At 38.2% G+C, this 15,604-nt stretch overlaps 3 protein-coding genes across 4 annotated transcripts; 2 read left to right on the top strand and 1 right to left on the bottom strand.

The window, feature by feature from the left end:
* Positions 1-437: 437 nt before the first annotated feature.
* Positions 438-3,691, top strand: LOC129747020 (borealin-like). Its single transcript, XM_055741032.1, has 4 exons — positions 438-590; positions 685-869; positions 2,600-2,899; positions 2,958-3,691. Exons 2-4 carry the CDS (start codon positions 767-769, stop codon positions 3,581-3,583), a joined length of 1,029 nt encoding a protein of 342 aa, XP_055597007.1. The 5' UTR covers positions 438-590; positions 685-766; the 3' UTR covers positions 3,584-3,691.
* A 265-nt stretch (positions 3,692-3,956) lies between these two features.
* Positions 3,957-11,592, bottom strand: LOC129740921 (zinc finger protein 624-like). The gene is made up of 5 exons (XM_055732567.1): positions 10,674-11,592; positions 7,376-8,332; positions 5,810-7,284; positions 5,621-5,700; positions 3,957-5,251 (listed from the first exon to the last, which is right to left on the bottom strand). The coding sequence occupies exons 1-5, from the start codon at positions 10,918-10,920 to the stop codon at positions 4,777-4,779; spliced, it is 3,234 nt and encodes a 1,077-aa protein (XP_055588542.1). The 5' UTR covers positions 10,921-11,592; the 3' UTR covers positions 3,957-4,776.
* A 1,531-nt stretch (positions 11,593-13,123) lies between these two features.
* On the top strand, positions 13,124-15,112 carry LOC129740925 (borealin-like). 2 transcript variants are annotated; one of them, XM_055732571.1, is made up of 6 exons: positions 13,124-13,384; positions 13,486-13,619; positions 13,779-13,893; positions 14,210-14,432; positions 14,499-14,669; positions 14,735-15,112. In XM_055732571.1, exons 1-6 carry the CDS (start codon positions 13,285-13,287, stop codon positions 14,913-14,915), a joined length of 924 nt encoding a protein of 307 aa, XP_055588546.1. In that variant the 5' UTR covers positions 13,124-13,284; the 3' UTR covers positions 14,916-15,112. The 2 variants fall into 2 exon arrangements, with proteins under 2 accessions (XP_055588546.1, XP_055588545.1); XM_055732570.1 differs by having other exon boundaries at positions 13,125-13,384; positions 14,198-14,432; positions 14,735-15,110.
* The last annotated feature ends 492 nt before the right edge of the window (positions 15,113-15,604 follow it).

Here is a 15,604-nt window from a genome sequence, read left to right as displayed (position 1 = left end):
ATAAAGGCCTACAATTTTGTAAAAATGTAAAAATGTCCCGATTTTCAAAGAGTAGGTAGTATAACATGTTTTGTATCCGCTGCAATAGATAAATAATATCCGTTCGGTCTGGTCGAATCCCGACCATATAATTATCAGAACAGTCTACTATTCCTCTGTTTCATGTGTACCTTTATTGACAGATTGTTAAATTAAAAATTTGTATGAAATAAATAAATGAAAAAATGTATGCCTACTAATTTTGCCATTTCCTCCCAGTGTACTTAATTTCTAAATCTGCCAGCATTGCATGCAAGACATTTTAGTAAAGACTCAAACCACAATCTTGAATGACGCGCGAACTCTACAAGCTCAACGTGCTTTGCTATTTGCATTCAAGCAGGCGGTTTTCCTCTCTCAAGCAAACTCTCCACACGTATTCAACAGCTGGCTGTCTGTCATCGTTCTGGGTTCCATCTTCTTATCGCCGACTTTTGAACCATGTCGTAGCGTATTAAATCTTTAATTTTACATTATTGTTAGCTAATTTACTTAACTAGTGCTAGCACAAAGTTCCTAAGGTAGTGATATTAAACTTAATTTTCATATTGGTAAGTTAGAACACTATATAAAAACCAGCCTTTGAAGGCTCCAGAATAACCATCATTTACCTGTTTTCAACGTTCTTTTATTGTTTTCTTCCAGTGATTTTCCCAACGTTTGTTCGTTTAGATCCAGAAAGATAAGTAGCATTGTTTTGGATACCGAAATATCTGACTGATACAAAATGGTGCGTGGAAAGTCATCGCGGAACGGTAACACCAAAAGAAACCGAACCAGCTTCCAGGAGGAGAAAATCAATGTCAAAATTCGGGAACTGGACATATTGGGTAACGTATGCATATCAATTTGTTTTTTTTTTAATAGTCCTGTTCTAATTTAAAATCCTTTAAAATAAAGTTTTCTGTGAAGTTTATTTTACAGTTAAATTAAAAAAAATACGATCTTAAAATAAACTTGTTGCATATAACCGCTCAATGGCAATTTCAAATAGTAGTTTGCTAACTACTCCTAAAAAGAATAATAACTGACTATTTGCCGAAGGAAGTTATATGCATGCTCATTAGACTAGTTCACTTTTCGGCTTTTTTCGCTGATCGCAACGCCACTTACAGGGTTTGATCCTCATTCATTTTCAAGTACTCTGGCCAAATTTCAGCTCATTTGAGTAAGTTTCCAGCGTGCGCTAGGAGTTTTATTGAAAAAAGTCCATTTTTCAGGAAAATTTTCGTAGATGTGTTCTAGCAAGCTGTTGTTAATATAAAATGATAATTTTATAGTGCTCGGTGATTGGTATGACAAGCATTCGTATGGACCTGTTTTAGATAATTGACTAAATCAAACCGAAAAAATTTAAAAATTCATAAACTACCAACTTTTACAGAAAATTTACTTACAAGTTGAGAGCTTAAAATCAGTAGTAAATAGAAAAAAAATATTTTCGATATAAACTTTTCATAAAAAGGTAGCCTTATTTATAACCTTTAATTTGATGTATAACACTTAATGATCGCAAAACTGCTAGCCAAGTTATTCAAATATCTATGCAACAAATTTGATTTGATAAAATATTTTTCATTCAAGTTTGCTCCACACCAACTTGTGCACAAGCAAGGATATTTTATTCAATCAAGTACCCCATGACGGGGCCAGGAGTTAAAAAAAGCGCGCGCTTTGATCAAGTTGTAAGCAAGTCCTCTTGATGCCACGTTTTGCAGGTTGCATGATGCTAAAACTTGAATGGAGACAACATTATGATTCAAAGAATGTGATGTGAATGTTTGAATATCTTTGCTTGTACTGTTGCGATAATTAAGTGTTATACATCAAATTAAAGGTTATAAATAAGGCTATCTTTTTATGAAAAGTTAATATCGAAAATATTTTTTTTCTATTTACTACTGATTTTAAGCTTTCAACTTGTAAGTAAATTTTCTGTAAAAGTTGGCAGTTTATGAATTTTTAAATTTTTTCGGTTTGATTTAGTCAATTATCTAAAACAGGTCCATACGAATGCTTGTCATACCAATCACCGAGCACTATAAAATTATCATTTTATATTAACAACAGCTTGCTAGAATACATCTACGAAAATTTTCCAGAAAAATGGACTTTTTTCAATAAAACTCCTAGCGCACGCTGGAAACTTACTCAAATGAGCTCAAATTCGGCCAGAGTTCTTGAAAATGAATGAGGATCAAACCCTGTAAGTGGCGTTGTGATCAGCGAAAAAAGCCGAAAAGTGAACTAGTCTAATGCTCATAGATTGGATTAACATAAAATTGAAATAAAAAAAAAATCGAAATTAAAATTAATATAGATCAAATCGCTCACAGATGTCGCTATTTAAGAAAACCGAGCAACAAAGACAATAAATCTCAAGATTTACAATTGCAAAGATGCGCGATTTCACTTAATATTTTATCCTTCTCATCATGACACAAAATAGTAATGTAATGCTTAATTCAACCTGATGAAAGTATATAAAAGCATGTAACAATTTAACCTAAATTTGAAATAAACGTTGATTTAAACCTGATTTCAAATCTCACGCAATCAGCCGACAGCTCATTGACTCGGCTGGAATCGGAACTGACGGATATGATGGACAGCCTTACCCAGTCGATTCGAACCACCATAAATCGCATACCGAAACGTATACTACAGATGCGGATGTCCGATCTGCGTTTGATCGGGGTAAGCACGATCGAAGAATTGGAAAAATTGGGGTTGGCCGAAACCGCACCCCTAGATATGATGAACAGTTACCTTAGCCAAACAAGCCAATTTTCCAATAGTTTCGATCCAACAGCACCACCAGAGAAAAACAAAGGCAAAAAGTGGTCCAAAACGGATGAAGGTAATCTACGTTTAAATTCTATCTTAATTAAGAAAATGATTATTTCGATTATTTACAGGCTACAGCACCGAGGATAGCGCAATAAGCAGCATTCCTTCAGAAACCCTATCACTTGCCCCTAAACAAACTCGTCCATACGGTCCTTTAGCTTCGGCTATAAAGAATCGACGTCGCAGTAAATCGCTGGTTTCGTCACACACAACGCCGGCCAAAAACCAGTCCACGCTGTTGGGAATAAAGACCAAGAAAACCTTCGGCAATGCGGCGCAAAGTTTGTTTAGTGAAAATCTTCGTAGTTCTCGCTCCAAGCATCGCACCCCCAACCCGGCCGCGACAGCCAGTCGCCTTCAAACGGTGAGCACTGATCGTGGTCTCAGTATGATTACCCTCAAAGTTCAACCCAACACTCCGATGGCCATCATGCGTCGGGCTCGCATTGGCGAAAGTATCTATTCGGTTACGGGCAGCCCGGTCATCACCAGCGTCATGGCCGGAGACATGGCAAACGTCAACATTCCGATTGCTGATGGGTTCCTCTCGATTCGTCCCACCGAGATGGAATGCGTGGACACAGCCATGCTGAAGAAGATCGACTCCGACACGCTGGAGCATCTCAAGAAACTGCAGATGAATCTCAACAAAATAATGGAGGTTGCGGAGGCTCACAACTTTCAGAAGTTGTAGAAATATTGTGATTCTTTCACACTTGTTGCTTATACAAAATATGATGATTGCTCAATTTTAATTAGATTTATGAAATTTTTGTAAAAAAAGACTGAATGGTAATAAACACTGATCTTTTGAAAAAATAATGAAATTCGTTTCTTTGACTTATGGATGACGAAAATTGTTAACAATTTTCATATCACCTCGCCCTTAATCGAATTCGACCCGGTTTGTTAGGCGAAATAGTTGGATAGCCCTTTACTTTCTTCTTTCTTAGTTTCTTATTTTGCATTACCTTTTTCCTATTTCTGAGAACCTCTGGCTCTTACTTGACTTATCATATCTTTTCATGTCTTTTCGGATTATTCAAACGAACAGCACAGTTTTTATCAGGTGTGATTCAATCACGATAATATACTCGGTGTATTTCTTATACTCATTACAAATATTATGTCTTAGGGCGAAAGATCGAAAATTGTTTGCATGTCAACGACTTGTTGTAGGTACAATTTCTCTCAGTGTTCAGCTTAAATAGCAACACATGTGCTATTGGGTTTTTTGTGTTTTTTCACGTGATTTGTTCCATTCAGTTCGTGCTCTTCTTTATTACTAGGGTTTTGATTATGTCAGAAAATATAGAGAAAAAATGCCTGGTGTCCCTCCTAGCTAGACATTCAAACACACGAATCAGGAATTGTAAAACATACATACATCATACACGCCCAAGTATATACCTTCGATGTAACGACATTGAAATTGTTTCAAACAATCCACACTTCAGATTTTATCCGTTTTATTAACAATATAGTTGATTGTGAACCCAATTAATTGTTATTTCAATGAAAATATTTAATGCTCCAATCGCACATCACGATTAGAACCTTACTGCGGCAATACATTCTGAACAAGTTGTTTATTATTATTAATAAGTTTGTTTTTACTCTGTGTGAATGTAATGTATATCTGTAGATAGTTTATGTGCTAAAACCTAATAAAAACCATCAACTGCAAATCAAAATTAAACAACGATCTTAACTTTGTGGCATTAGTGAATCAGTAAAACCTTTCCACGGATAACGACGGCACGCGATATTGTCAAAGGAGCGTCGCTTAGAGAATTAGAACAAAATCGGACGCAACAAGAGTGTCTGGGTGGGACCGGTTTCAACAACAACAAACCGAAATACTTTCTCTCCTGAAACAGCACATTTTTACACATCCAACGGCTCTATGCCATGCTCGGCTTTCTGATGCCGTATTAGACCACTACCGCTAAGGAAAGTGGCATCACATAGATGACACTGCAAAACTCGAACGTCTCCATGCGTGTTCCGATGAGCCTTAAGACTGTCGGATCGTGTAAAGCTCTTCCCACAAACCTCACATTCGTACGGCCGCTCGCCGGTGTGCGTTCGCAGATGAATTTTAAGTGATTTTGGCCAGGCAAACTCTTTGCGACATATGTGGCAGCGATGCTTGGACTTGGGATCGCCGGAATCTGCCACGCTCGTTCCCCCTGCGCTTGCTCGAGATGTACCGTCTTCGTTTTCGTAGCTGTTGTTGTTTTCACCCTCCTCATCGCCGTCCTCGTTATCCTGATCGGATTCCTCCTTAATGTCTCGATGCTCTTTCTCTTGTTCATTGTCCTGATCCTCCTGGTCATCGTTATTCTGGTCTTCCTCGTTCCTGAATTTAAAAAAAATTTGATTACATATCAGTTTCTGTTTTTTAACAATTGTTCAATAAAAATAAGAATGATTTCAATATCATTAAAAAACATAAAATAGCATTAAGGGCGATACGAGTTTGCATGAAGCCGGCAGAAATCTTCGTTGCTGCCATTCCTACATCCACAGAGCCCTCAAGCAAGAAGGTATCGGTTATCGCAAAAAATCTTCCCAGAGAACACGGGAAGTCGGTGCAGCGAATAGTCATCTTTTTCCAACTTGTTGCGTAAATAACAACCTATTGTACTACTCATCACTTAAGTAAGGCCCATTTTATTGAATCTTCGTTAATTGACAATCTATTTCTTATTCTTCAATTTAGACTTACCCATCCTGTTCCTCCTCTTCTTCGTCCTCCTCTTCATCGTCGTCATCCGAATCTTCCTCTTTTACCATCACTTCAATGACCTTAAAACAAAACAACCAGTCGTCAATAAATTATAATTTTCCAATTTTAAGCAATCAATCGCAAGGAACAGAAAATTCCGGAAACGATTCCTTTACCACCACCGCTCACCTGTTCATCTCCACTTTCATCATCCTCCTCGTCTTCGTCATCGTCATCAACGTCTCCCGTTTGGTGTTTCGGTGGAGGTTCTTCGTCGTCTTCCTCTTCCTCATCCTCTTCTTCCGGACCAACATCTTCGATTTTCAACTCTTGTTCATGTTTCACAAATGGCAGTGGTCCGTTGACTTCGCCATCCGACTGCATATGTTGATAATCCCTTTCACCTTCCTCATCGGAATAAGCTTCTCCGGAATAATTGCCACCAACTCCCATAAATTGCTGCTGATAGCTGCTCATGAAAGCCTGCTGCCGGTGTATTTTTTCGTGTGTTTTAAGATAATCGGACCGAATAAAAGCCATACTGCACATGCTGCATTTATATGGCTTTTCACCAGTGTGCAATCGAAGATGCATCTTCAGAGTTACCGCCGTAACAAAGGTTTTGTCGCAATCTGTGCATTTGTATCGACCGTCGTCTGTCTTTTGGAAATCCATCCTCTCGATAATGGCATTCGTTAGTGGAGATATAGGGGATTTCGTTTTAGCTAGACGCGACGCGAGGCTCATATCTGTCGTTTCCTCCTCTTCCTCCACCGGGGGATCTCCATTGGCTTCAGCCAACGCTTGCCGGTGCCGTTTGGATTTGAAATGTTCCTTAAGATAATCGACTCGATTGAACGATCGATCACAAATGTCACAGAAGAAAGGTTTCTCCTCGGTATGGGTGAGGGCATGCTTCCGCAGAGAATCGCTTTGACTGAACACTTGTTCACAAATCTTACAAACGTACTGCCCGTCACCAGCTTCGACGAAATGATAATTTTCTGGCAAGAGACCTGCTCGACCAATCGTTGGCTTTTGTGGGCTCTGACTGGTCGAATCGCTACTGTCTGAAGTGGCCAAAGAAGGGGCTAGTGAATTTCTACCCACCCCCATGAAAGAACCACCGGGAAACATTGCCAACGGGGTATCCTTCCAGTGGATTTTCATATGTCGCTCTAGATAGTCTGACCGTATGAATGATTCAGGACAGTTTGGGCATTTGTAAGGTTTTTCATTGGTGTGTATTCGATAGTGAATCCGAACCGTTTGCTGATGTGAAAAGACACGCTCACAAGCTGTGCACATGAATTTACCATCATCGGTACGAATGCAATACTCTGGCGGTTGATCTGATGGTGGTTTGCGTTCTTCGGGTGGTTTGAGCAATGAGATTCCTGTCGACTGAGGCCTGGCGCTCAAGGGTTTCAACAGTGATATCGAGGAACCCTTGGCCGTCACCGAACTAGAGCTGCTGGTAGAAGCGATGGGAGCACTAGCGGCAACAAAGGACGGTGCGTTAAATGATAGATTGTTCACATCGATGGCTCCAGGAGCTTCCGGGTCTTCGCCATTTCCCTCGACGTGTTTTCTCAGATGGTTTTTCAGGTAATCCGAACGTATGAACGCTAGACTGCATAGCGGACATTTAAGCGGAGTTATTCCTTAAATAAAAATTATATTTCATTGATTTTCTCAGGTTTTTGTTTTTTTTAATAAACCATCTTAAGAGTAATAAAAACAACCCTATCTTACCTGCGTGCGTCCTCAAGTGCACCGTCAGGCTGGTCTCCTGCGAAAAGTTCATCTCACAACCAGGGCACTGCCAACGGCCTTCTTCGTTACGAGTTACCTCGGCCATGAGAGCCGCCAGCAAACCCCGCTGTTCGTCGCTATCTGGCTGACCCGAAGAAGATAACTGTGCCTTTCGTTGCTGGCCAGCAGTGGATCGTTGGCCAGCATCCGTATCACCGGACGATTGACTGCCAGCACCATCATCGTCTTCTTCATCGCTAGAATTCCGATGTGTATTTGGATTTGATGGTGTCAAATCTTGCAGGTTCTTGAGTGTGAGACGTGGTCTTTTGGGTTCCTCACCATCACCATTTTGGTGGAAGTCAAGATTTTTTAGGTGATTCGAACGATGGCATTGAAGGAAATCTTGACGAATGAATGACTTGGAACAGAGATCGCATTGGAATGGTTTCTCTCCAAGATGACGTTTCAAGTGGGCACGAAGCTGTTCTTGAGCCATGTAGGATTCGTCACAATATGTGCATGAATATTTGCCATTCTCGTCCGTGTCCTGGAATGAATCCGCATCCGAAGGGTATTCCAATTTTGGAATCAGCAGCGAACCTCTGGAATCAGCCTCGGTGCCGTGCTCCGATCGAATGTGGCGGAAAAGGCCACGATTGGTGGCAAAAACTCCCGAACAGGCAGTACAGGTGAATACTTGTTCTGTTGTCTGATGCGATTTGATAATATGATACTTGAGATAGTCGGAGCGCACGAATGACCTGTCGCATAGTTCACATTTGTACGGCTTATCGTTTGTGTGAGTTCGCAAGTGCACCGTCAACGATTTGAGCCAGGTGAACGTTTTGTTACAGTATTGGCATCGATACATTTGTTGCTGAGTTCGTTCCGCAGTTTTGGACAGAATGGATTCCGCTGCAGCCATAACGTCTTCGTCGTCGTCGTATCCATGTCCTAGATTGAAGAGAAAAAACCGGGCTGTTTATTGCGAATTTACTCTTTACTCTTTACTTTTTACTCTTTACTATTTACTCTCTACTCTCTTCTCTTTACTCCTTACTCTTTACTCTTACTTTTAACTCTTTACTCTTTGCTCTTTACTCTTTCTCTTTACTCTTTACTCTTTGCACTTTACTCTTTGCTCTGTACTATTTAGTCTTCACTCTTTACTCTGCACTATTTACTCTTTACTCTTTATTCTGTAGTCTTTAGTCTATAGTCTATAGTCTTTAGTCTTAAGTCTTAAGTCTTTAGTCTTTAGTCTTTAGTCTTTAGTCTTTAGTCTTCAGTCTTTAGTCTTTAGTCTCTAGTCTCTAGCCTTTATTCTTTAGTCTTTAGTCTTTATTCTTTAGTCTTTAGTCTTTACTCTTTACTCTTTACTCTTTACTCTGTACTCTTTAGTCTTCACTCTTTACTCTGTACTATTTACTCTTTACTCTATAGTCTTTAGTCTTTAGTCTTTAGTCTGTAGTCTGTAGTCTGTAGTCTTTAGTCTTAAGTCTTTAGTCTTTAGTCTTTAGTCTTTAGTCTTTTGTCTTCAGTCTTTAGTCTTTAGTCTTTAGTCTTTAGTTTTTAGCCTTCAGTCTTCACTCTTTACTCTTTACTTTTTGCTCTTTACTTTTTACTTTTTACTCTTCACTCTTTACTCTATAATCTTTACTCTATAATCTTTACTCTATAATCTTTACTCTTTACTCTTCACTCTTCACTCTCACTTTTTTGTCAAGTGTGGTTATTACTCTAATGTTGTCCGTTTTAATCAAAAACTTTTTACAATTATCGAGCACTCCTTACGTCATTTGTTTTACTTTTTTTTTAGTTTTTCATGTTTCAGCCAGGTAGTCGAATTAGCTAGCCTTACTTTTATTAATTTTTTTTTTTTATGTTCAGCTTTCAAAAATCTTGTATATTTTCCGTTTGTTTGGTTATTTTTATTCTAATTTGTACCCTTAGAGCCAAAGGGCTATTAATGCATAAAAGCTGATTTAGGAAAACACGCTTCAAACATTTCATTTTGCACGTTTTTACTTAAAAAAAAACATTAACACATCGATTTAATACGTTGGCTTTCTATGATGTTCCCCATTTTTTCCAAACGGTGGTTCGGAAATACCGTCGATAAGTATTTTTTTTTTATTAAAAATTATTCAAAAATATTAAACTTTGTATACCTATACAATTTTTAAAGTGCAGAAAGTTACCCTTACATCTCCCAGCTAAGTTAAATTATTTAAGATTTAGGAGAGAGTCATAGATGTTGTTCCAAATGAGTCTTCTTAAACATTCCTGATCCTGATTCAAGTTAAGGTTTGGAATTTTTTTGACGACACATTTGAAACAATAAGACGTTACAAGCTTGAGATTTATTTTTTTTATAATTTGGAATGGCGTTGCAAATACTTCTTTCAGATTAACGAGTGTAGTTTCCTTATTTTGTTGTCAATACTTTATGTTGATAAAAGTATTATTAACGTGAGCTATTGACTATACATTATGATTGGCTGAAGTGCGAGAACAAAAATACAAAAAGTCAAATCTTAATCGATTGAATTACATGCAACAAGATTATTTCACAAATCAAATTACCATCCAAAACTAACAAATTCATTTACTCTAATTATTTGTGGTATGAAGGCAGAGATTAATGTTCATGCAATATTTAATTGTAAATTTTGTGGTACGACCAGAAAAGTTTGCGTTTATAACTTATTTTACTTGTGCAAGAGTCATTTTAAGTAAAGTTTTTTTATTTAAATTATAAAGAGATGAACCAGCTGAAAGCTGAAAATCTCTATAATAGAAATAAAAAAAAAATTAAATTATAGATAACCTGATATTGAATCTTTGACTAATAATATACTCAACAAAAATCTTTACAGCAGTATGTTCTAATTAAGAATTCGATGCTCTTTTTCGCGGCTATTTATTTTATTTAAATTGACGTAGGAGTACGAAAGAAAATAAAATATTTAAGCAAAAATAACATTATCGTGCTCAATACAATAATTTAAGAAATGAATAAATTCCATAACTTTTAACATATTTTTGTAACATACATATTTAGAGACAATAACATGTGTTGCTTACAACAACAAAAAAATATAATTCAAAATTTCAAAAAAAATATTTGGATCAATAATTTAATGTTGTAAATTATGCTACCCAGCTATCCGAATGCCATAACAAAAGGAGAACTATTTATTTAACAGGTTGTATTTTGATTAGAAGTTGATAACTTCGCACCGAACTAGCCAAACACAAACGCAAACACAGAAAAACAAAAAAAAAAGCTCACCCGATACACCAGCCATCGCTCTTGCCCGACCGAGAACGCCAGCCATTTCCGGTGGGCAATCCATCGAATCGTCATCGTCATCATCGCCCGACGCCATACTGGTTAGGAAATTGATGTGATCCTCGTCGATTCCGACCACGATTTCCTGATCCGATGCGTTTCCGTCAGTGCCATTGTTTTCGTACGGCTGCTGATGGTCCGCCGATTCCATGTCGATTTTTTCACGTTTTATCTCCACTTCGTTCATTGTAGCTCGATTTTTCAAGTTCCGTTTGCTTCCTGCGATTACGTATTGCTGCCCGTAATTAACCACGACGAGTGAAAATTCCGTCCTCGGATGTCAGATTTTTTTCTCCTCCTTCCCTTTCGTGTCGCTGCTGCTGACGTTCTACACTCAAGAGGGCGTTCTCGATGACGGCTGCTCGTAAGATTGCTTAATCACTTGCCCCGTGACGACTTCCTCGGGGCAGAAAAATACCAAAAACCCTTATCGACACCAATATAAAGCTCGAAAGTAATCCTCGATTCGCCACTTCCGGTTTTGGCAGAACGCAGAATCCGGTTTTTCACCACGGGTAGATATCGATACTCTTCAAAATGGTTACTGCGATGATTCGCTCCAACTCGCTAACCCACAAAACCAAACCAGTAAACTGCGACGGACCGACCAGACCAATCGACCATCAACCAACAAGCAGCAGGCGAAAAATGTGGTCCACCGTGTTTGCTCGTCGTCGTGTCATTCCGCCTTCGTTCCGTCACTTCACGACGCGATACGAAACTCGTCTTTCTTGCTGGTTTTCTCGCTCTGTTACGGGTATACGGATTCTACTCAGATGGGTTGGTGTGCGGGGAATACGGCACACACCACCGCACGGACCACTTTCGTTGTTGATTTTGGCAGCATCGAAGACGGAACAAAAACAACCGATGCTGGATAAATATAGCGAAAGGACAGTGCAGAAATATATGCAATCATTGAATGGATACTTTTTTTTATCACAAAACGCTTTCGTTTAAACAAATTTGACACAGCCCTCACTTTCTTACAAGACTAATTCTCAATAATTATAAGAAGAAATGAGTTTCATTAAATATGTCATATTTTGTATTCAATATTTATCTATCGCAAATAATAGGGAAAAAAATTAAAATGAAAATTTAAATATTTAAATTTAAATTTAAATTTAAATTTAAATTTAAATTTAAATTTAAATTTAAATTTAAATTTAAATTTAAATTTAAATTTAAATATTTAATATTTAAGGGTTGGTACTGTATTTTAACAAAGCATAATTACACAGTTACCTATACATTCAAAAATGCAATTCGATCTGAGAAAAAAGATGCATTTTGTTGCGAATCTTGCTCATTTTAAAAGAACGAAAAAAAAAATTATACTCAGCCGAAAATCACAGAAGCAAAACTTAAAAGTTGCAATTAAAATCTTCAAGATAGTTTAACATACCAAACTTTAAATTCTAAAATAAATCACGCAGAGAACAAAAAATAAATAAGAATCTTATTTAATCTTGATTTAATCAAAAGTTATAAAAATATCTAAAAAAAAATATGCCCTTGCGTAGGATAATTCTATAAAAAATACGACTGCAAAAGAAGAAAGAAAACACAAACACCACGAAAGTGGAAGATGGAAAAAGGAAACAACGACGAATGAAGAGCACAAAACGAACGGATGAAAACATACTGTCAAAATACCAAAACAAATCGCAGACCAGGAGCCCGTCGCAAAATGTACCTTACTCACGGTAAATTTGGAAAACTCAAACACTTGCCAGTAAAATTCCAATTTGGGTTTCGGGATGATGGTTTCTGTTTTAATCGTTTTAATCATCAAAGACTGAAAATCTAGAGTTTGTTTTGATGAACCAATCGTTTGTTTCGTATGAACCAATATAAACAAAACAGAGTTATCGACTGCAAATGATTGATGAAAGCTTCGTTCAACGGTTGGTAAAAATCGGTTCAACTGGTTTCTGTAAACTGGTAAATGTTCAACGAGCCAATGTTTTGATCGAAACTAGTCGTTGTTCAATGGAGCAAGTAGAAACTAGTCGAAACCAATCCAGCTCGGCATTAGGATTCGTTTCGACCTGGTAGAAATCGATCGAAGTCAAGAGACAGGTGATCAAATGTCAATCCATTTCTACTTGTTTCGACCCGTTTCGACTAGACTTCATTGAACAGACATGAAGATTCATTCTACACAGCAAAAAATATCTGGTGTCTGCATGCGCTTTAGGTAATCTCCATGTTTACCTACTACCCATTTTTCAAAAATGTGTTCCAAAATAATTTTGGAAACACAAATTGTTATTTTATCGTTTTATCGTGTAACATATGTGAAAATTTATTCACACACACAAAGCAAGCGCTCGTAACCGCATAAAACGCACACTACTTCAACAGTGGAAAACTGTCAAAACGAAAAAATCCGCTTTATTTGCTGTTTGGTTTGAATCGGCGGAGGCGCAGCTTTTGTTCGCTGAAATTTGAAGAGTAACGGATTCCTGGTTTTTAAGAGCGTTTTTACAAAACGGTGGAAAAAACAATTATTATATCCCGAAAAAAGGTTCAGTATAATTGAAAAATGACTCGCACCAAAGCCAAACGAATGGTCAGTAAGAAACGCGGCTCTGCCGACGAGAAAATGCGCCTGGAAGGCAAGATCCGGGATTTCGACGTTACAGGTAAGCCTTTTAGTAGGGCGTGTTTAAATAGTCATCTCAAAATTTATTCAAACTTTGAACAATCTTATTTATTTTGAATATTTAATATCGATTCTTTTCAGCCGAATGTGAACTAACTAGCTTCGAATTGAAGTTTCGCGAGCAGATGGATAAAATTCAGCAGGTGATTGATGCGCTGAAGAATCGAATTCCTAAGAAAATCCTCGGAATGACCGTCAGTATGGTCAGAGAATATGTAAGTTAGATTTTTTCTTAATTGTTGAGTATTTATGGAACATACCCTTAGCACTGAACAATACTTTTATACCTATATCTTTCAAAAAAAATTTATGATACAGAAAAACGATTTTCAAAGCGTTAGGAGTAAGTTTAAAGAATGAAAATATTTTTTTAGAACGAAGAAGTCGAGAAAAACGAGACATCCTTCTGTGGAGATCGAACGGCTTTGTTGGCGCACAACTTCAGCGTTCTTTTGGAGAAATCGGCGCGCAAAAAGTCCAAAGATGATGGTAAGCTTATAAACATCTATCTTCTTTGATATCATTGTTTAAGTAACTACCAAGAAATCATTGAATCGTAATAACTACCCTACATTACAATAACAATTTAAAACTAAGCGGTGACATGGGTGTTCTTTGTCAAACCGCCCCAGTGTTTCCGAATGCTTATTGGTTTCTAACACGGTGTTTGTGTGCATCATTATATGCTTCATTTTCTCTCTTCCATACGCACTGGTAAACGTTGAATAATTGCACACTGGTGGCTGGTTTCTGTCCGAAAATGCGTGCATTCGTCGATGATTACCTACTCCAGGTTACCTTACAGAGGAAAGCGAAAACTGCGAACGTCTCTCAACGTTGTCCACCTCGAAACGCATAGGACCGCTAATGTCTGCCAAGTTTCGACGCCGTAGCAAATCGACCGGATGCACCAACACATCGGTCATCAATCGGTCACTTTTTCAAACCACCGGTACGATCGATCGTTCCGTGCTGGGCAAAACTTTGACCACAATCGGAACCATGGGTTCTAAGGATCGTGCATCGAGGTGATTATGCTAAAAATCATTTATTCGATTTAATAAAACGACTAACGATTTTTTCTTTAATACCAGATCTAAACTTAAAACAGCGATGCCAAACCGACCGAAAGCGATAAGTGTGGACCGCATTTACGGTGCAATTACTCCAAAAGTACAACCCAACACTCCGATGGCCATCATCCGACACGCCAAACTCGGCGAACCTGTGTACTCGATTACTGGAAGTCCCGTTATCACTGCTAAGTAAGAACTCTTTTGTTCGAATACTTTTCAACATACTAAAGTTTTTCTTCTTTTCCCAACAACAGCATTCTGGAATCAACCGCCAACGTTAACATCCCGGTTGCCAACGGGATGCTGTCGATTCGACCAACCGAGCTCGAGAATGTTGATCCTAATCTGGTGAGCAAGATCGATCCGCACGTTATGGTCGAACTGAAACAGCTGCAGGAGAACCTGAATCTCATCATGCGTACGCTCAAACTGTAGTTTGATTTCGACTCAGTTGATTCGCGTATCGATATGTTTATTTGTAATTCTTCTTTTCAACAGTGATTTTATGTAGGGTCCTGGAACCTTTTTTCCAGGTAGTCTATTTGTAGAGGACTTTCGATAATTCAACGAATGTAGTGAACCTGTTAATAAGGGTAGTTTGTTCCTCTTTTAATTTGGAATAATTTTACAATAAATGGAAAAAAGCTATCAAAACAGTTAATCATTTATCATACCGATGCTCGCAGAACTCATTTCAAACCTAAAGAATTTGACGAAAATCCGTAAGGGAACATCCATAAATGACGTAGCATTTGGGGGGGAGCGAGGGGGTTTGACTTAAAGCTTAAAGCGGGCCACAGACTACACAACATTTGTACGTTTGTGTTCGCGTGAAAAATGTTTGTATAGTGTATGGGCGAGCATAGATCAAACAATCGTGGAATCATCGAATTTGTACAGGTCATTTGTGTAGTCTATGGCCCGCTTAAGGCTGTTGACATAGTGCCCGCGAACGCAAAGCGAACTGCAGCAGATGGAAATTTGTCCCGCCGCTCGAGCGTTCGCCAATTCAATCTCACTATGGAAAAAAATTGTGCGACGCATCCTACGCGACCCGACAAAGTAGATGAAAATGTAGAGTAAAATTTGCATTCAATGTTCTATAGGGTACTCGGCAAGAAAAC

This window comes from Uranotaenia lowii, chromosome 2 (assembly GCF_029784155.1).
Source record: "Uranotaenia lowii strain MFRU-FL chromosome 2, ASM2978415v1, whole genome shotgun sequence".
NCBI classification, from domain to species: Eukaryota; Metazoa; Arthropoda; class Insecta; order Diptera; family Culicidae; genus Uranotaenia; species Uranotaenia lowii.
The sequence above is the reverse complement of the archived record's forward strand: the minus strand, read 5'-3'. Positions and strand labels throughout refer to the sequence as shown.